Source organism: Gallinula chloropus (assembly GCF_964237585.1).
Source record: "Gallinula chloropus genome assembly, chromosome: 2".
NCBI lineage: Eukaryota > Metazoa > Chordata > Aves > Gruiformes > Rallidae > Gallinula > Gallinula chloropus.
The window spans coordinates 91,402,522-91,423,614 of record NC_140086.1 but is presented as its reverse complement, the minus strand read 5'-3'; the positions used below and the strand labels follow the sequence as shown (position 1 = coordinate 91,423,614).

At 40.2% G+C, this 21,093-nt stretch overlaps 1 protein-coding gene across 3 annotated transcripts in view; it reads right to left on the bottom strand.

Moving 5' to 3' along the window:
- Window positions 1–21,093, bottom strand: part of FARS2 (phenylalanyl-tRNA synthetase 2, mitochondrial) — a 248,058-nt gene that overhangs the window by 173,515 nt on the left and 53,450 nt on the right. For all 3 annotated transcript variants that reach the window (XM_084280386.1, XM_084280384.1, XM_084280385.1), the window contains exons 2-3: window positions 17,540–18,175; window positions 6,462–6,621 (exon numbers count right to left, since the gene is read on the bottom strand). In XM_084280386.1, coding sequence (XP_084136512.1) covers window positions 6,462–6,621; window positions 17,540–18,157 — 778 coding nt within the window. In that variant the 5' untranslated portion in view covers window positions 18,158–18,175. The remainder of the gene's footprint in view (window positions 1–6,461; window positions 6,622–17,539; window positions 18,176–21,093) is intronic.

Here is a 21,093-nt window from a genome sequence, read left to right as displayed (position 1 = left end):
CAAAGCTATTCCTTCTGTATAAGTTTAAATCTGGAAGTTTAAAATAGACATTAATACACACAAATCTAAATATATAGATGGAAAGTTGGGCATTATTAAGGTACACAATATACCATCACAGGCAGAGCTTTCTGGACCCAGGAGACAGGAGTTTAACTTCACGTGGTTGTGAAGTGTAAGAGAGAGGCACCGCTGGGTAACTCCCTGTCCCCTCCAGCTCAGGGCCTCCGAAGAACTTTTCCTTGCAGAGTCAAAAAAGTGAAGAAGCCAAAAGAGGTCAAGGTCTACCCTGCTGCCAAGAGCAGAGGTGTTGTCAAGGCCCTCATTATATTCGATGAGTTTTAGGTACTGTAATCATTTACACAAGCTTTCATTTCTTACAGAATTTTTTTTCTAGCCATCAGGAGTCAGGGGAAAAAAGTGTCAGAAACATGAACTGTAAGAGAATTGAACTGCAATGATGATAATAATGCATTAACCTCAAGCCTGTCATTCACTTCAGTTAAGCCAAATGCTAATCAGCGTTAGGATCCTTAATAACCTGGCAGGTATGGTTTTGGAAATAAAGGACACAGCAAAGGTTGCTTGGGTGATGGTAACTGTTAACAGCCCTGGTTGGATTTCTGGGCCTTTTTTTTTTCCCTGTTTCATAAAAGGAACTTAAAACATGAAATCGCACAATTTATATGCAGAGTCTTTCAAATTCACCACTGTGTGTAGCCTCAAGGAGTGGATTTCCTTTGATGACTCCTGAAACATTAAATGTGGCTACAGAAAGTGAAACAGTGTTACAACCAAAGTTACAGGGAACCTTTTTCTTGATGATAATAAACTTTAAAAAGCAGAGGAAGGTTTCAAAACACACACGTTGGTTCTTCTAGGTTTTCTCCCAAAAATCAACTTCAGGAAGTTATATGAACGATAAACAAGCGTTTTAACTTTACACACAGACCTCAGCAAACTGGAAGTATGAGCAATTACAGCATTCATAACTGCTGTGACTTACAGCAATCACTGCATTGCTTTTTCATCTGTATAACAATAAAAATAATACGAAGATGGAAGAGTCAGGTCTTTATATGGTGTGTGGAAATTTTTACTTTTTCTTTTTAATTTCCTGATCTTGGTATAAATGCATTTTTAGTCCTAGGGCTGTACAACTCTGCATTCACTGTAAATCCACGCACACATGAAATTATCTTTGTTTAGTTAGCAAAATCTGCAACTGCAGTGAGGATAACATTAAATATTCAAGTAGATGTGTGTTCAATCACAACATTTGGACATTTTCTTTTCAATCCCCTGGTTACTTCAAAATGAAGCTCTGGGAAAAAAAGAATTTCTCTGCCTTTTATTTAAAATAAATGTTAAAAGGTAAAAAAATAATTTAAAGCTCCTATTAATTTTGCATTTTAATGCACATTAATACTTAAAGAAGCATATGCTTTAAATGCATACATACAAACAAAAATCACAACAAGGAACCAACTTTCACCTTCATTCTTTCTCTAAATTAATAGTTAATCCCACACACAACAATAATTTTATTCATGCAGTAGCCAGGACAGTTGGGAATATCTCTTTTTGTTCACATCCACATGTTATTTCAGACTTTTGGCTTCTAGAGACTTTACTGAAAAACTGAGGGTGCTCTGCCTTCAGCAAGATTAAGCTTTCTAACTACATTTTTATAGACTGTCACAAAATAAACAGGTACATTTATTATTCAGATACAAAATACTGTCTTGGTGCTCAATATATTCCTGAGGAATAAAGGGCATTGCTCATACTCAGCAAATTAAGCCACTAAAGACTTAAAAGGATTACAAAGATTAGGCTTTCTGTAGTACTATATAATTTACCTGATTAGCCTCAATTTATTTCTTTACATACAGCCTATCAAATGCTGGCAAAACGGATTTTTTCTAGAAATTTTAGGAGGATGAGAAATGCTTATCTGTCTCAAAACACGGAGGCACTTACTTAAGAGCGCAAGACTGAATCTAACTGAAGACTGATGACTAGATACAAACTCAGTAGTTTCCCAAGTTCAAAGAGGTGGTCTAAATTTGCTGAGGAAGAGGACACATCCTCATTTCGCAGCCCCATGGTACTTACAGAAGCCCTCCCTGTGTGTATGCGCCCGTTAGTAACTCACATGCCTCATCTCCACAGAGCGCAGAAAAAGCGAGTAGGTATTGTTATTTATGAGCACTGAATCTGGGTAAGGAATCGGTCATAGCCTGCACTCCAAAGTAATGGTGTTATCAGACATTCAGCTAAGCAAGCACCCGCCAGTGCCAGCCTAATTGAGACTCATAATGAAAAAGGCTTGACCAAAGGCACTAAAAAAAGAAAGGAAAAAGGCTCCTACCACATTAAAGCAGCCTATTGCTAAGCTACAGCACAGGAGCAACAAAGCCAGAGACCCAGATGGTCTTCACTGACCAGAAATTCCCTTTGTTGCTGTGAGGATTATTTTTAGAGGAGTCTATGGGAGGTAAAAAAAAAAAAGGGGGGGGGTGGCAGGCTGGGGAGCACAGAAGGTATCGAGCCATGGCCACTTGAGGGGTGGTTCGATTTTTAAGTGCTCTGCAACTCATTGCTTCAGCTAATTCATCTCACTCGCGGCAGACAAGCACTGGCTGGCTGCACATAAACCTGTGTTAGCTCACATCATTATTAGCCAGACTGCTCTCTCCTCAATTTCTTCTTTTTTTTTTTTTTAAACTCCTTACACTCATAGATCTCCATGCACTTCAAGGAGGTATCAGTAAAACAGAGTTAAGAAGAAGAAAGAGCAGAGTAACAAGTTTGATTTAAAAGACATCCAGTGGTTGTTCAATGAGAACCAGGAGCAGCAGAACCATCAATCACAGCACGACACTACTCACCCTCCCACCTTTTCTTACCAGTGCCTAGGAATTGGGTAGATAAACACGGGACAGCAGTGAATTTTGGGCCATTTAATGTAATGCAACAAATCACAGGACCAGCACACAGCCATTCTTTTCTATTTGCTATAGTAAGATTACTTCTGAATATTTCAGGGTCCAGAAAGCTTTTGGCAAATTACAGACGGGTTAGAGAAAGGACTGGAGTTGGGAAAGACTGATCACAGCTAACCTTGTAATGAAGCTCACCAAGACAGCCTAGATGAGACAGTAGACTTCCTACACTGACAGACCTGCATGTGGAGATGGAGCTGTAAGTTAAACTAGTTGATTTTAAGTGTGCACCGTATCCAGCAGTGTGGTGGGTTGACCCTGGCTGGAGGACAGATGCCCACCAAACCCGCTCTATCACTGCCCTTCTCAGCTGGACAGGAGAGAAAAATATAATATTGAGAGGCTTACAGGTTGAGATAAGGACAGGGAGAGATCATTCCGCAATTACTCTCAAGGGCAAAACAGACTCGACATGGAATAAAACGCATCTAATTTATTACAGCCCCCCCTTGCCCCCAAGAAAGTACCCCATGAAAACAGAGTAGGTAAAAACAAATCCTGAAACACTTCCCCCGTCCCTCCCTTCTTCCCAGTCTCAGTTTTATTCCCAATTTCTTGCCCTCCTCCCCGCAAGCAGCACAGGTGGAGACAGGGAATAGGGGTTGTGGTCAGTTCACCATCCATTGTCTCTGCCGATCCTTCCTCCTCAGGGGGAGGAGGATTCCTCATCCTCTTCCCCTGCTGCAGCATGGGGTCCCACCTATGGCAGACAGTCCTCCATGAACTTCTCCAACGTGAGTCCTTTTCCACAGGGCCTCAGCTCTTCACCAACTACCCCAGTGTGGGTCACTTCTATCAGGTGTAAACCTTCAGGACCAGGCTGCTTCAGTATGGTCCCCTACAGAGTCACAAGTCCCCCCAGCAAACCTGCTCTTGCGTGGGCTGCAGGTCCTGCTAGGATCTTGCTCCCGCACAGGCTTCCCACCAGCTCACTGCATCCTTTATACGCATCCACCTGCTTCAGCATGGGGTCCTCCACAGGCTGCAGGTGGGATACCTGCTCCCCCTCACCTTCCATGGGCTACAGGGGGAAAGCCTGCTTCACCATGGTCTTCTCCATGAGATGCAGGGGAATCCCTCCTCTGGCACCTGAGGCGCCTCCTCTGCTCCCTTCTTCACTAAACTTGGCGTCTGCAAAGTTTCTTATATTTTCTCATTCCTCTATCTGGCAGTAAAAAGTGTCTGTTTGCAGGTTTTTTTACCTTCTAAAATGTTATCCCAGAGGTGCTATGACTGTCACTGATTCACTGGGCCTTGGTCAGCAGTGTGTCCAGCTTTGAGCTGGTATTTACTCCGTTGGGCCTAGGGGAAGCTTCTAGCTGCTTCTTGCAGAAGCCAGCGCTGCAGCCCCCCCACAATTGTTGCCTTGTTTACAGTGCAACGATTCAGTTACTGCAGCTTTGGTAATGGTAAGAGAATTTCTCCAAGAGTAAAAATACAAATAGAGTAAAAAATACATTTAAATTTCAGGTTAAAATCTAGGGGAGGTGAGCCACAAAAGTAATCAAAAATACTGTGCAAAATGGAGAGTAAAATGAAAATAGAACCATGGGAGCTGTCAAAAGACAAATTTAATTATGTGCACCTCAGGTCATTTGCCCTGTCTAGTTTACTTCTTTGAGTATTACCGTACAATTTTTTTGACAGCTTAGAAGAAGATCAAGAAGGTTGAGTGGAGAGAACTTCACGTTTCCAAGAATTAAAAAACAGAAAAGAAAAAACAAAACAAGAAAGATATAATTATACTTAAATCCCTATTATATCTTGGTTTTGTATTTCAGAAAATATTGGGGTATGGAAATAGAAAATCCCTACAGTAAGGCAGCAGTACTTATTTTGAAATCAAGGTTTACAATCATTTAAGAATACTTTTTAATGCCTTTCTAGCTACTGTTTGGTCTGTTTAAGTAGTAATAGTCAACATACTGAAGCTTCAAGTGCAGCATCTGTCAACAGAGAAGGATGTCACTGCAGTCTCAGATACCACTAATGCCTCCTAGAAATTGCTCACTTTCAATAACATCCTCAGCATCTGAGTTTGATCAAAAGGTATCATTCTTACTAATACTACTACTCCTTACTCTGATCCTAATTTTGTATGTTAAGTAAAATACAACCACAAGAAAAACTGAACTCAGGAACTTAAGAAAAATTTGTCCAGGTGAGAACAACAAAATCTGGTGAAAGTTTTGCTTGCTGTAAATTCCATTTGAGTGTTTCAGACAAATATTCAAGCAGCCATATATAGGCCTTGCTACTGTTATCAATCCACTCTTGGAACTACTGCTCTAAATTCAGCGGACATCTTAGAAGAGCTTTGAAAGTAGCCAGCACACCCTGTGCATTCTAATGCCATCCAGTATTTCCTGAACAGAAAAATGAATCAGCTCAGAAGGGAAGCCTCCTTGCCAGGAAATAGCATTAGCGCAGCAATTTTAACTCAGGCCATTTATAAATCCAGCTCCTGAAACTGAAAGCAGGTATTTCTAAGGAGAGGATATTTCACTCGTATACACAGACATTCATTACCCTTCCTCTCATTCCACTCCAAGTACCAAGCAGCAATTATTTGTCATCTTGGTGTGAACTTAGCAAACACTACCTCCCCTCGAGGTTTAATTTATTTGCACAAGGAAAACTCTCACAGCACTTTGAGTGGGCATGCAGCAAAGCAGCACACACATGTACGCACCACTTCTCCTGTCAAGATCCATGCTGCCTGTGCGAGATGCAATCATTGCCCCACACATTCCCCTGCAGTGCCCAGCTCTGATGCAGCCCCAGGAGCAATGCTGCTACCACAGTCTGTCCCTCTGGGGACACAGGATGCCCATAAGTATGAAACAAAGGGCGTTCTGCACAGCTTTATGCTGGGATTGGAGCCGCCTCTCCTTGCAGGACACGCACGGACAGGTACACTGCACCCACTGCAAGATGTGGCTTCAGCCAGACAAGCACCTGGCACATGTGCATACCTGTATTCCTGCCCACTATACTACCCCAGCACGCTGTGTATCAAAACCTCTTCACAAAAACATGATAGATTCAACACAGTGTCTTGTGTGCCAGTATTTAGGAAAATCAAGAGAAAAGTGTGTGGTCTCTTGAGCTGTGCTCAATAATTTTATAAGGTGTGTATATAATAGTATTAAAGAATAACAACATATGAACTATAGATTACAGCTGAAAGGTCAATCAATAGCCAGTTACTCTGACATGAAGAGACAATGGAACTCTGAGCAAATTTAAGACAAAAATGTAATAGCAAAGAATATGAAGGCTCCCAAAATTACTCTAACTCCAATCAGGTAAAAACACACATGCCTGTTTCAGTATACCAGCTGTCAGCACTGCTCCTGAGCCTCCTCTATTTATTATGGAGCAAAATGTTTTTGCCAAAGTCTGGATGCCTACAGGCTTCGGCGGTCCAGGAAAATAGGTGTGCGAACCTACCATCACCGAAGATGTGAGTCACGAGCTTTGTGAGCACTTGCTTCAGGTTGAACTCCACCAGCCTCACTGCCTCCATGGTGTGACACTCCTGCTTGTGTGCAGTGCGATGGCCTTGCTCAAACAACTGTAAGCCTTCACCATCTTCGATGCTGGAGAACAACTACAAGGAAAAGACAAAGCCACCAGTGTTCTGCATCAATGACTCTCTAAACAGAAACGGAAATTGAAGTTTTATTGATTTAAGTGGGAATCTTACCTGCTAAGTCTGTACCAGGAAAAATAAATGCAAAGACTAATTTCCTACAAATTGTCTTCACTAAACACAGAGATAAATCACCACAAGAAAAGAAATATTCCAACTAAAGTATTTCTCTTAATTCTGTACTATATCTTCAAATAATATGATTAGCCACAAGAAAATATTAATTTATAGAGGAAATATCTTTTTTCCTGATCCTGTTACATTCAAAATTATCATGCAGAACAAAGTATACTCTACTGTATATATAAATTATATCCCCAAAACTACCATACACAATGGCATCTATCACAGCTTCAACTATTTTTTAGTAATTGAATGACATGAATGAAATACCAAAACACCCGACACATTTTAAAAGCTGTAATCAAATGAACTTTAAAAAACCACAAACAAAAATCCCTGGTATGTTGATGAGACCTTAAGCTACTTATAATTGATTCATCTTGGGTACAGTTTATTAATTTAAAGACGACTATTTTCCTGCAGTTTTCCCCACATATCACCTTTCTGCATACAGGAATTTTGCCTATGAGGCATTTAAGGATTCATGGTTTTGATCCTGGGGAGCAGGGACTAAATTGCAAAGCACAAGGACAGGCTGCATTTGGGATGTGACAAACTTGCTCTTCACGCAGAGGCAAATCTCCACCACATCTACTGCAAGCTGAGGATTTCCAAAAACATCCCCATACATTTCTGGCCAGGCCATCTGTGATGGTTCAGCCCCAACCAGTGGCTGAGCACCACACGCTGCTCAATCACTCCCGGAGGAGAAACAGACAGAAGCTCTACAGATTGGGATAAGAACAGGTTACTGACACAATTACCACAAATGTAGAACAATACACTCACAATTACACTCACACCCGGTGATAACACAGAGTACCTGATCAACTAAATGATTAAAGATTGCTGCCCAATGCAAGGACCCACAGGCCGCACTCAGACTGTCCTTAGAGGCACCCAGGGGCACCTCTCCCCAACCAGCCCCTTTTATGGGGAAGTAATGTCGGGTGGTTTGGAAACAGTCCAGGATAACTCAGCTCACATGGACTTGGGGAGGTTGACTCTGGCCTGGCCAGAACCAGATGCAATTCTGCATCCTCTCAGACCAGCAAAACGCTCTTGCTAAGCCACATCGTCAGAGGGTCTGTGTCAGGGGGAGACAAGCAGATGTTTTTACACTGTAAAGAGGACTTTTGTTGGAAATCCTTACAGTTGTACACAGAAAAACTTTTAAGTCTGGAGGGCAGAGAGTTAATTGTGAAAGCGTGCCCTTTCCCACCACTCCTCCTCCACCTTTCCACAATCAACCAAGCACACACAAAGGGGAAAAAAACACACCCATTAAGATTTTCTTCACATTAAGCCTCCCAGCATAACTAGTTCCTACTCAGGAAAAGCCACGAACAGTGTGTAACCTTAACAACTCACAGATGCCCACAGAAGTTGTTTTAATTGCAGTTGGATACCTTCAGTGCACTAAACGCTTTTTTAAAAGTTCAAGTGAACCTCTGGTAGCCTACAAGTGCTGGGCACAATTAATTAAGACAAGCTTCTAGCATGTTTCATACAGACAGGGGGAGTCTGAGTTTAGATAGCACACAAGCTACCAGCAAACTGCATTGAGGGAATGAAAAACAGTCCATCAATAGCATTTAACTTTGTATTGCTAGTCAGAAGGAGACTTGACTGGCAGATTGAGAAAACATCTCTGAAGTTAACTCCCTTAGTGCACTGCAGGAAAACAAAATAAAAAAAAGGAAAAAGAGGGATACCAAGTAAAACAATTATCCTTCAGTCTAACAAAAATGCCTTTGCTAATCAAAAGGCAGCAGCTTGACAAAACTAGGTATTACATTTTTAAATAACAGATTCACTATTCAAGTGTTCACCCTTCTCCCTATTGGCCTTATTTCTGCACTGGCTGGAAGAAGCAGATTAAACAACCTTTAATTCACTGTCAGCAGGGCACATCAGCCATCCGTGTGGTTTGTGAAAGCCAGGGGGTATTCAGAGAACAGCACTATCCTAGGGAGATTAATTGTCCAAGGCTCACAGGGGTGGTCAATGGACAGATATGGGCTCCCTCACATAGGAACCCAGAGTGGCTAAATTAGGTTCCTGCTCTAGTCTATGCCCTGCAGGTAGCTGTTTTTTCTTTCTATTGACTGAAGAGACTACGTCAGTAAGCCAGAAACACTCTTCAGGCCACGAGATTTTCACACTTGGACTAGAATACACTGTATTTACACACTAGAAAACATATTTATTATTTTCCCCATCAACTGTATTTTAGGACATGAAACTCTTTTCTTTTTCCTTTTCCTCCCCTCACCCCCCCCCCCAGCTTAAAACCTGTTCCTTAGACCACTACAAGAACAGAGTCTAGCCACTGCCTTTAAAATACATTTGTTTTAACAAGTACATTGAAGTACTTTTCCTTACTGCTGTATTATTCCTGAAATGTTGAAATCGCAATTACTGCCTGAAGCAAAACTCTATTTTAGTAGATTATATCGGATGTGGCAATAAAATATTTGCAAGAACCACTACAATAAATGCATCCAGCCAAGGCCCAGCACTTGAACCTGCCAGTCTCCTCATCCTGCCAAACCAGCCACACGTACCAGCTCCTTCTCCCTGCCAGAAGTGTTCTCGGGGTGGTGCACTGAGCTGGGGAGATGAATCACAGAAGGGTAGGGGTTGGAAGGGACACCCTCACAGGAAAGAAGTTCTTCCTCATGTTTAGGTGGAGCTTCCTATATTCAGGTTTGTGCCCATTGACTCTTATCCTGTCATTGGGCACCACTGAAAAAAGACAAACCCCATCCTTCTGACAGCTGCACCTCAAGTACTTCTAAGTATTGATAAGATCTCCCCCTCAGTCTTCTCTAGGCTAAAGAGTCCCAAGTCCCTCAGCCTCCCTTTGTAAGAGAGATGTTCTAGTCCCCTCATCACCTTCCTAACTGTTTTTTGTGCCCTCACCAGTAGTTCTCTGTCCTTTTTGAATTGGGGAGCCCAGAACTCCACGCAATATTCCAAATGAGGCCTCACCAGGGCAGAGTAGAGGGGGAGGAGAACCTCCCTCAACCTGCTGACTGCACTTTTGATACTCCTCAGGATACCACTTTCTTGGCCACGAGGGCACATTGCTGACTCATGGTTAATCTGGATGAGAAGTAACCCAGGAGATGGGAGTAAACCAAGGGGTGTTAAACCAGCCAAATTCAGCTCAATATTCAATTAGCAGTATATTGGCAGCACCAAAAGACATGCTGGCACATGGGATGGGGATTGATCCCTTTTAGTAGAGTCATGAATCTACACCACTTGGTGCAGACTGTGAAAGCACAGCCTTGGGGGAGTCCCCGAAGGGCAGGGAGCAAATAGGAAACAGCCCCTCTCATAGGCAGGCACCCAGAGGAACTCTGAAATTCTCTATAAACATTCCATCAGCTCCTGTCAACTCCAGCACAGCTGTGGACAGGGTTATACAAAGGGAAAAATAAAAGATGTCTTTCAGTTGTATTAATATTTATTCCCTTCTTTCTATTCACCAGCATTGCTGTGTCAATATGAGCAGCTTTAAACTGATACACCAATTTCACTATTACAATGATTGAACTGCACTAAGTACACGCCTTGGATTAGAAACATTTCAACATTTCTATACACATAAAGCTGGGAAAGTCAAAGCTTGAATAAAATGAAGAATCACCTACAGACACTCCTTTTTCATGTCTATTCTTCTCAAGCACCTATCTCAGCAAATGGAAAAAAAAATAATCTAACAGCCTTGCATAAAACACTGACACATCTAAGATGCCACAATGTGATGTACTTTTATTCCTTTCAGTACAGACTAAAATAAAACGCACTATTTCATTGTATTGGATACGAGTAGTCATTACTACTAGAAATTTCCTGTAGCCATCAATCAAGCACCTGTGTGTCTGTCTAATGTAAGGGTATGAGGTTTTTTCTTTATGTGATGCCATGGACAACATTGAATATCGTGTTGTCATGCGTAAATCCAAAACCAAAATTAATAATTACCAGGATTTACCACAGCGTATCTAACTGATGCTGCAACACAAAGGAGAAGGCAGAAAGGAATCAAAATGACCTTACCATCTGGCATGATGTTTACGCACAATTTAGCTCATAATAGGAATAAAGTCAAATTCGGTAACGTGTAGTGCCCAGAAGATGCTGGGTTTTTATTGGACAGACACAAGTGGAGCTATGCTCCTTTAAAAGTGCTTCATGGTATCTCTCAGCCTGGCACAGAGGACAGAAATCACACAGGTGTGACTGCAACACACACCTCAACATTTCTTCGGCCACTTGACAAGACTTTCTTTCATCTCACATCACTATATTATCTATTCATTTTAGATTCAGTCCAATAGCAAGTCTTTAAAGGACAGCATTCATAGTAGGCTTCAGATCAGACAGACCTGTAACTGCATCCTGTCCTTCCACAATGCAGTTGTGTATTTCTCCTGTTTGTCCTTCATACACCAGCAATTAAGATAATGAACACATAACGCTCATGTACTTACATTCATAGACAAACTGGCACTTCAGACTAGCTCCACATGAAGATCTATCTGCATGTGGCAACAACACTCAACCTTGCCACACCGAGTACATTTTGACTTTCTGGCCCTGACAAATATCCCTTATAAATAAACAAACAGCTGCACTCTAAATCCACTTACAAATAGAAAACCATCTCCATGACACTAAATGTGCTCTAACACTCAACCAGTGGATGCGGAATGAAGACGATGCCACTTGAAGATGGCTCAAAGAAAACCTCCCCATCAGCCTCCAAGACTGAAATCTGTAAACCTGCATCCCCTTCCAGGTGGTTTAGATGCCAAAGTGCTACACAGCCCATGGCCCACATGACAGAACACTCTTTAAAGGGTATTGATAAGCATCTGTTATGGGAGAAATTGCAAAAATTACTTCAAGCAACAAGGCTTGCAGAGTGGTCACCTTAATCTCTGGATTTTTCAGTCTTCAGTCCTCTAATTCCAGCAAGAAAGGTTATTTCTGTTTGTGTTTTTTTAACATAATCAAAATGCTTCTGAATAAAACACCGAAATTACCACCAAGCTTAAGGGAAAACCATACAGATGTTTTGAGACAGCAAATAAAAAGCAACACTACTACTCAGATATCACTTATAATGAGACACAGATGGCAGGACTCAGACTTCTGTTTCAGTGGCAACAGGAATTCTGTTATTTTTAAGCACCCCAGACTTCCCAATACACAGGTAGACATTACGCGCCTGTTCTTTTTCCCTTGCACAGTTTCAATATTGACATGAATAGGGTTAACTCCTTTATTCTGAAAATAAATATTTGGGGTTTTTTAGATGGATGAGACACAAAGTATAAGAGAGTTTGAAAAAATATTTTATATAAAGTCTTTGTAACAAGAGATGTGCTAGTGGCTTCCAAACTTTGTAGATCATGGACCACTAGAAAAATCTCACAGACCTTCTGATACCCTTTGCTGTCAAATTCCCAACTAAAAATAACAAAGAATACAATGATGGTCCTTGCAGCAGTGAAGCTTTAGTTATTTTGGCATGATTTATACACCACAACTTGGAAAACTGTAAATAACACAATGTTCACAACTTGGGCAGACATCTGTGAGAGGGAAGTCAGTTCCACCTGAACTAGCCAGGTCCTTCACTCACAACGCTCAGTTAAGCTTCAGCTTCAGGAATAAACTCGCCTAAGAATACCCCAGCAAAGTAACAATACCTTTCTTTTCTTTAATATGGGAGGGATCTAGTTCATGTGCCTCTGACAGGGAGGACCATCTCCCAGCCTCCTTGGAACAGATGCATTGCCTACAACCAGCCTCTCAAACACCATCCCAGAGGCAGCACCACCACTTATTGAGCTGGGTGCCTCACCCAAGGCACGCAGCCTGTGCTGCTTCCACACATGTTTAAGATGTGGGTACAACAATTGCTGGGATGCAGCGGTATCATCAAGAGACATTACAAGCATCGATCCACAGAGGGAGATATGTTGTAGATCTCCACCCTAAGTACAAAAAAAATAGAAAAATAAAATCTATTTCACCATTTGCCACCTACAGAATAAAGCTGCACGGATCTCCACCTCAATACTATTACCACTGAGGAAAACCCAAATTCCTTCTGACTCATACATGCTATTAAGTGACAGGAGATAAATGCCTTTGGTCAGAGGGAGTGATAGACCAGTCCATGACTCTTCACATCCAACTCATCTGGCTACAGTTACTGACTCCTTGTCACACAAGCCTTAATCCTCCCTGGCTGAGGCACAGAAACACATCACCCAAACTGGAAGAAACAGACAGAAAAGGATATTTTCAGAGGCTAATTTCAGGGTCTTGTATCCTCCCCGGACGAGCCTCTCCTTATCCTCAAGTTGAGGAGGATACCTCTCATAGCTATAAGCCTTCTTAAATAGTTGTTCCTTGGAACATTGCTATCATGACTCTTGGTTACAAATAGACTCACACATATGGTAAATGCACCAAATCACTTTATGTAATAGAATATACATTTAAATAAATGCCTTTACAGGTGAGGATTAAAAGTGACTGAAAACAGGAAGGAATTTTTCTTTGATACAATGTCAGAATAGAAGCACATTGTCCAAAGCTGCAGTAACACATGGGGCTTTGGAGAAGTCAAACCTAATGACATTAGCCTTACAAGTGCAAACCCACAATAGCATTACAATTTTTTAGCAATACAGAAGAAATATGGCCAAAGTAGTCAAGTCTGAAAAGATGAGGAAATGAGTATGCATTTACATGAATAAGAAAGTGTACACTTCTATTATGTAGAACAAAAGTCTTTATATTTCAATCTATAAACACTATGTATTTACTTTATAATATATTTTTATTTTTTTATAATTAGATATACCTCTCTGGAGGAGCAGCCCTTATTTTTAACTTGAATACTTACAGTTTTTGATTGCATCCTAATAAAAAAGTTGACATTTCAAAGGAAAACATCTCAATGGAGAATAAAGATGTATCCCAACTACTTCTTCACAGTCTCTTCTCTATTTACAGTTTTCAGATGTTAGCACAAATGAGCCTGATGAGAGCATCATTTCTTCATTTGAACAATCTGCTCTTGGCCTCCATTGGAACAAGGCTACTAAATTAGAGGAGCAATTCCTATGCTTTCACATCTGCTCCCCTTAAAATTTATGTATAATTCAGTACAGACTATAAAATACCTTATGAAGTCTCCTTCCAATGTGTAAACATTATTTCTGTCAGCTGAAAACCACTCTGCAGTTGCCATCGGGTTTATATTGGCTCCCTCTGCTGACAACAAGGCACAAAGTGCAGTTTGGTTGAGATCTTTTTTCCTTTTTTCCATAAATTGTGGTGAAGAACTGCACCAAAGACGACAGCACAGCACAGAAATAATTTCTTTTATAATCCACAGAGGGAAGCTCACCAGTTCCAACTTGACTAAAGCAGCATCACTGCTGCCAACCTGAGGGATTAAAGAAAAAAGCTACGCACCATAGAAGGAAAGTAAAATCTATATGCCCTTTAGAAGGAAAACAGGCATGCTGGCTTACTGGAGGAAAAGAATACAAAAAGACATACCATTTGAAGGGTACTATTTAAGAAGAACAGTTCATTTTATGTCCAGAATTTTGAAGCAGGTTTGGAAGGCTCTTTCGGTTTGTTTAAACAATTTATACTCATTTGTTTCTAACTCTTCCATACACTACGTTTGGGTAATAGTTACCTACAATATTTTCAAATATACTGGAAACACGCCCAAGCTGATTTTCAGATGTACTTTGACAGCAGTCCAAGAATGTTTTTTAAAAGGGTTATAGGAAATTTCAGCATGAATTATACCAACTTTTAGCAGTAAGTTAGTTTGAAAGATGAGAATTTCTGTAGTAGTTTAATATCTATACTCATACTAAGCTGCAGAAAAGCATCGGTTACCTGCCTATTCTTAAATCATAAATTACTTCTCTTACAAAAATGATCAACCAATCTTCATGAAAAATAGCATAGGAAAAAAAAAAAGCAGCAAATAGTTCACAAGTATCCCGGAGTAAAACACAATAAAATTGCCAAAATATGATTTTTTTCCAGCTTTTACTTCCAATGCATTGATTTTAACTTTGACATGAAGAAGAATTATACTAAAGGTTTCAGTCACAGGGTAGAAGTTTTAACCTAGCCTTGACCTCAGAATTTGGTATCTGTAAAGGAGAGACACTTCTCTACGTCTACATTTGACTTATCCTGCCTAAGATTTCAGCTGAGGATGAACTGTCCTTCTTATCCTCCCTCCCAAACTGAGATGAGATGTCAAAATCTTCCAAATTCAAGTTCTTACCAAATCATTCCAGGTTTTGGGTTTTGTCCTCACCCCCCTAGTTCTGTGGTCCCTTTCACCAAGGCGACAATAAATCCTAAGTGTATAAATCAAAAGAACAAAGTAGAGCAGTAAACTGACTACAGCATATAAAATTATTGCCCTGGCCATAAGATGAAATGCACCCAGGGCTTGTAGCTAAGAGCTAACCATTTTTCCCTTTGTTCCAGCGATTCTTATCCTCAGCACTATGCAAATGTCCTCTCACCAGAGACTGCAGTCCAGTTATGAATGAAGATGAAGTCTGAGATGAAGGTAACAGGCCCTGACATTCACATATTTCTGCTCAGTAGATTACAACTTAGACATGGGTATAAATAAATGAATATAAAAATAATATTTCTCTCATGTAGTATTACCTCCATTTAGTCTTTGTTCTGCTCAGACAGTTCCTTTTGGAATTATTTAAATTTGGGTTATTTTGAACAGGCAACCAGAATATGAAACACAGAAACAGTCCCCAGTGAAATTTCAGCATTACACATTCAATTTCTTCCACAAGGCTGTTGTGATAATGACTGTAAGAAGTTTTACATATTGCAAAATATGTATTTCATCTGCAACTGAGGCAAAAAGAGGATGCTTTAGATCACGCTCAGGTTTAAAATTTATGCATGTTGTCCAATAAACCAGACTTTACACATTGTACACCATACCACTGTAATCTTTCTCCACCCATATAGAAAGTCAACTGGACTTTCACTCTTTAGAGAGACAGACACATTTTCCAGTACATAGCTAACCTAAAAATCATCAGCTATTAACACCCTCCAATAACTTTGCAATCACATTTTGAGGAAAGAGAAGAGAAAAAGAGAGAAGGAATCTACACTGCAATCAATCGGATTGTCACATGCTGTGTATTTCTAGACAGATGATGTCAGTGAACATTTCTGCAACTTTCTTCTCATTTCTTAAAACACTATTGTTACTATTATTAAATTTGTAGAGAAGAAACAGCCTGTCATTAGGAAAAACATTTCTTAGGGGCATAGTCATTTACTATTTCAATAATTAGATCAATCACACCAAAGTTCACAGAAATTCCATCCTGCAAGAGTGTCAGTTACAATTTTGTGGCAGATAAAAACCTTTCCATCTGAACGCCTGAAGTCCTGCTCAAATAACTAAAGAGAGTAACAAACAGTAGCTGAAAGGAAATGGCATTTTCTTAACTTAGTATTGCAGTTTTTTCTTGCACGTACCCTGACTGTATTGATAAACAGGGCAGTGGAGAAAGAACAGCAAACAAGCAAGATTGGATAAATCCACCAGATTTCCATCTCCTGGTTACCAAAGAAGTGGTTGCAAGCCATATTCAACACCACACAGCTCACAGAACATGTACAGAAACAGGTATGTTTTTGAAGTGGAAGGTGCAATGACAGCAGGGTGTGGGAAACACCACTGCAGGCAGCTCTAACCCTTTCTGCCACTGCTCTATGATTCCCCTCGTTTTCTCTCAGGCATCCAAACCCATCAGGCTTCCCTGCCAAGCTCCCATCACCCACTGGCAACCATAGTAAGAATTATGTACATTTCAGCATTATTAGAATAAGCTAGTTTTAGTTATAGAAATGTGAATTTGGCAGTATTGCTACAAGCATACACAAATTATACAAATCAATTACTATTTGGAAAACAATCTGGCTTGTATTTACCACTGATCAATGATATAGCAGAATACTTAATGACACCCAAGCATTTGCAAAACATGCAAGAACTGCCAACAAAATATATAAACTCAAGAGTCTTGGACATCTACCTAGAGCTCGTCAGCTGATGCCTCTGAATTACTGTGTATCGCACACCCATAACCATCAGCTGCAACAGATGAATCCTTCAATGCAGTTTTAGGATGAGATGAAGAACGGTACAATTTATTAAAAAGGACATTAATCTACAAAAGGTTGGAGCTATTAAAAAAAAAAGACAGAATAGAGACTGCATTTTGGATGGAGCTCCAATAACTTAAACCACTGAGTTCTTAAGGTATTAATATGACAAAGTTTTTGGTAAAGTGACATCACTGGAAAAGACTTAAGACAACTAGAACTGAATCCTGCAGATCATGAGCCAAACAAACTGTTTCTGACAATTTATTTTGCTAGCTTTCAAGAATACCGTCTTTCCATTTTTTCCACATTTTCTTGGGGAGTTTAGAGTTATTATCAAATTCAAATTTCCACCTATGATTTCCCCAAGTTAAAAATACTACTACATAAGCAATCACTTGATCTTTGTCAATGTGTTATCATGCATAACGTGTTGCTGTAGCACATTTACGTGCAGGAGCTTTGCAAAAAAAAAGATCAGGCAACTTACCCAAAATCTCTTTCACCCCAACTAGAGAATTCCTACCTCATGACAGGAGAAGAGTCGGACTCCTTCTAGCTGATGGAAGATTGGGTAATGGGTGTTATCAATTGTATCACGGCGGTACACATCTCCCACTGCCAAAAAGGCATCTAGGCCAGAGTGTATCAAGTCCCACTGATGAGCTGATGTGTGTGCTCTTAGCATGTGATCACGATTCAAGTAATAGTTATCCTCTTTTCTTCTGGTGGCATGGTTTTGTGGGATAAGCAAACTGTCAAAATTCTGCTGTACTGTAACCACTGGAGAAAGACCATCATAGACAGAGAACAGTGGAGTCCCACGGCGTCCTATATACTGTTTATAAAAGTGGTCCTTCACCTGCTCCTTGATTAGCCACAAAGGGTGATGCTTTTTGTTGTGTAAGTTTTTCCCCACCTTGGAAAGAATCTTCTCTGTGACATTGCTGTAGTCATCCTGAGGGTAAGATTTCCCAAGCAGTTCCACAGTACTTGGGCAGGGTGTGTTGGCAGCAAAATCTGAAGGTACAGACTTGGATGAAGAATGCCTTGACTGCGTGGGAATTCCTCTCACCTTTCCTTTTGGTGATAAAGCTGGTTTAGAATACTTAGCTATTCTCATGAATTTCCAGAGCATTGCCATCGCAAAATTTTTTATGATCTAGAGAAAGAAAAAACAAAACCAAAAAAACCCAAATTATTGAGTTAGGAACTGCAATCTTGCCACAGAAATTGCTAATATCTCCAGGAAAAGTGACCCCCTAATGTCTGCTTGATTAATAGAACAAAGTTCCCATCATAAACCACTCTTTTGACTTCAGAGGAGAGAAAATACCCTTGTGATCAAATTTCCGCTAGGATATCTTATTCAATTATGAGTCTTCTGCATCAGTGCATCAGCATTAATGAGTCTAAACCTGGCCTCAACCCTATTCCAGATATTGCTACTCTTTACAGCTGAACAAACATCAGGCCATCTTTGAAACACTATTTTTCATCCATTTAAAATACTGAATAATACTTCAGAGAAACTCAGAAATTTAACACCGCTCTTCAGCGGACAGGGACTGCCTTATAATAGAACCCTAAGCATTAACTTACTGCCATATCATTTCCCCCCACTAGCAGCAACTACAGAAAGTGTTCCACACAAAACAGATGCATGTAGCACACGCTATACAACCATCCCTAATTCTTACTTAATGCCAGACAAAACCAGTTTAACCTCTCAAACCACTGAATCACTGTGAAAAAACAGATAGTCAGACCACAAGGCATGTATTTATGCAAAAACGACATTAAGTTCACATATGAGTATTGCACAAAAAAGGCTCCACACAGTCAGAACCAGCATTAGTATTTTGGGGTGAGCACAAACCCCCTTTTCCATATGTTCCCCACATGGCTATTTTCACGGCTGACATCGCTGTATCCCCAGGCGGGGAGGCTCCCCAAATATCAGGAAGGTGAATGAAGTGATGAGATCCTGAAAGATGTCTGAACTGAACAGCTTATTTCCTATCAAAAGGACATCTTTACACATCCACCCTGTTTACAACCAGGCCTTGTGCTTTACATGTGTGCATCTGCATTACTCCGTGGTGTTCAAAGGGACAATTCCAAAAAGTCATTTTGAGGATCACGAGCTCTTCAGCCACTCCAAATACATAAGCCCATTCTGAGACGCAAAATCACTTGAAAAATCTATAGTTGTGCTTTATAAATATTAGCATAGGTTCCAGTAAAATAATAAAGCATTACAAGTTGATTAGCAGGGAATGGGAAAACAGAGGAATCAGATGTTAAGTGACTGGGGAAAGGCATCTGCTCGAAGCAAATCAGCTCAAAGTTCTCTATGAACCAAGAAAGGCAGAGTCACAGGTTTCCTGAGAGTGAGAATTTCCTGTGAAAGTCTTCTTAAAGAAATGGAGGAAGAAGGGACATGAACAATTAATAGACCACAGTCTTCAAAGTATAGCTTTCCACCTCGATGCTAGGATTACAGTACCTGGCTAGGTCTCCATGGGAACATAAGAGAAAAGTCTAAACACAGAACAAACAAGCCAAGATTATTTTTCATACTCCAGAAATATATATGCAAATGAACAGACACAATCTAGAACAAAGTCCCAAAACAACATATCTGTAAAAGATAACAAGTATGTTCATATTTGGCTTCCTTTCTTCTGACTTGAGCCTGGATGTTATCTATAGGTCCATTTCCTGAACTAACTGTATCTCAATAAATCAAAACAAAAGCAAGCTGGGCAGTCAGGAATTAAATTTGGCAGGGCAGCACAAGACTAAAGAATATTTGGTTTAATCCTTCTTCTGGTCAAAGACCTTCAGAAAAATGAGCAGCTAGAACTTTTATCTAGTTTTGAAACTTGGAGGAAAGACTGCCCCCCCCCCCCCTTTTCTTTTATTGAGTTTTCAAAACTATTTCACTAAATTAGTTTGTGGCCATTACTGATAAGCTTCTTCCATAACTGAATTCACACACACACACCAGAAACCCTTCTGACATAGGCTAAAAAAGGGATAGCCTTACATTTTGATAAGAGGATCCATTTTCCCCAAACATACGTTCTCCTTCATGGAAAGTGAGTTCTCAAACAGCTGCCTGAAATACCCAGTCCCAGTCAGATAATGAATTCAGCTCCCTTAAAGTAAATACCACCATCTGCCCATACATTTATTTTTCAAAAAAAATTGATTCAAAACTTACACATATCTGCAATGTACAAAAATCTCTCGTGATTTTATCGCGAGTCTCATGATGTCTGCTGCTTTCCTAAATACCATTCCTCTGAGAATTGGACAACTATATGAGAAGTTTAACTTTCACATAAAACAGTTTTTCTCATGATTATAACTTCATGGAAGAAAAAAATTAGAACACAAATAGTAAGTGTTGGGGAACACGGTGGATTTTAAAGACTCGTGATTTTTAAGGGAGAGTAAGGTATACATCTCAGGGCTTACCTGATGCTTTTTCAGTATTTGTAAGGAGCAACTCTGCTATCAGTTTTTGATGGTTCAGAAATACTATTTTTTCTGAGCAAGTGGTAGATACTCCTCACAAGCTCGTATAGGAAAAAAATGAACTTGCATCAGAGTTTTCATATGAACAGTTTCCTTCTGCTTTAGTTAAATTGCATTAATACCTGTACTATTATTCTATCATAAGAAAAAAAAGTTACAGTTATCTAGTGTTATTCAATGATGTATCCAATGTCAAGCACTGAAAAGAGCAAAGAAGCAGTAAAGGAGTCACCAACTCAAGAGACAACCAGAAACACTGAAGTCCTTCATCAACACTCTTCTGCTCCTATTGCCCACCACAGACTCCTGTATGCTACTTCTAGGATCATAACAGAAAACAGTACCGGACTTTGTTCAACTCAACTGCTCATAAATTACATTTGGGGAAAGAAGCCATTGGAAGGGAAGGAAGGGAGGAAGGAAAAAAAGCAATGTTTTCACTCTTCACACTGTACAAGAAACCTTCAGATCAAGTAAATGCTAAGCAAGGCAGAGAGCAACACTGGAAAATAGATCTTCTACTGTTCTGCTAAC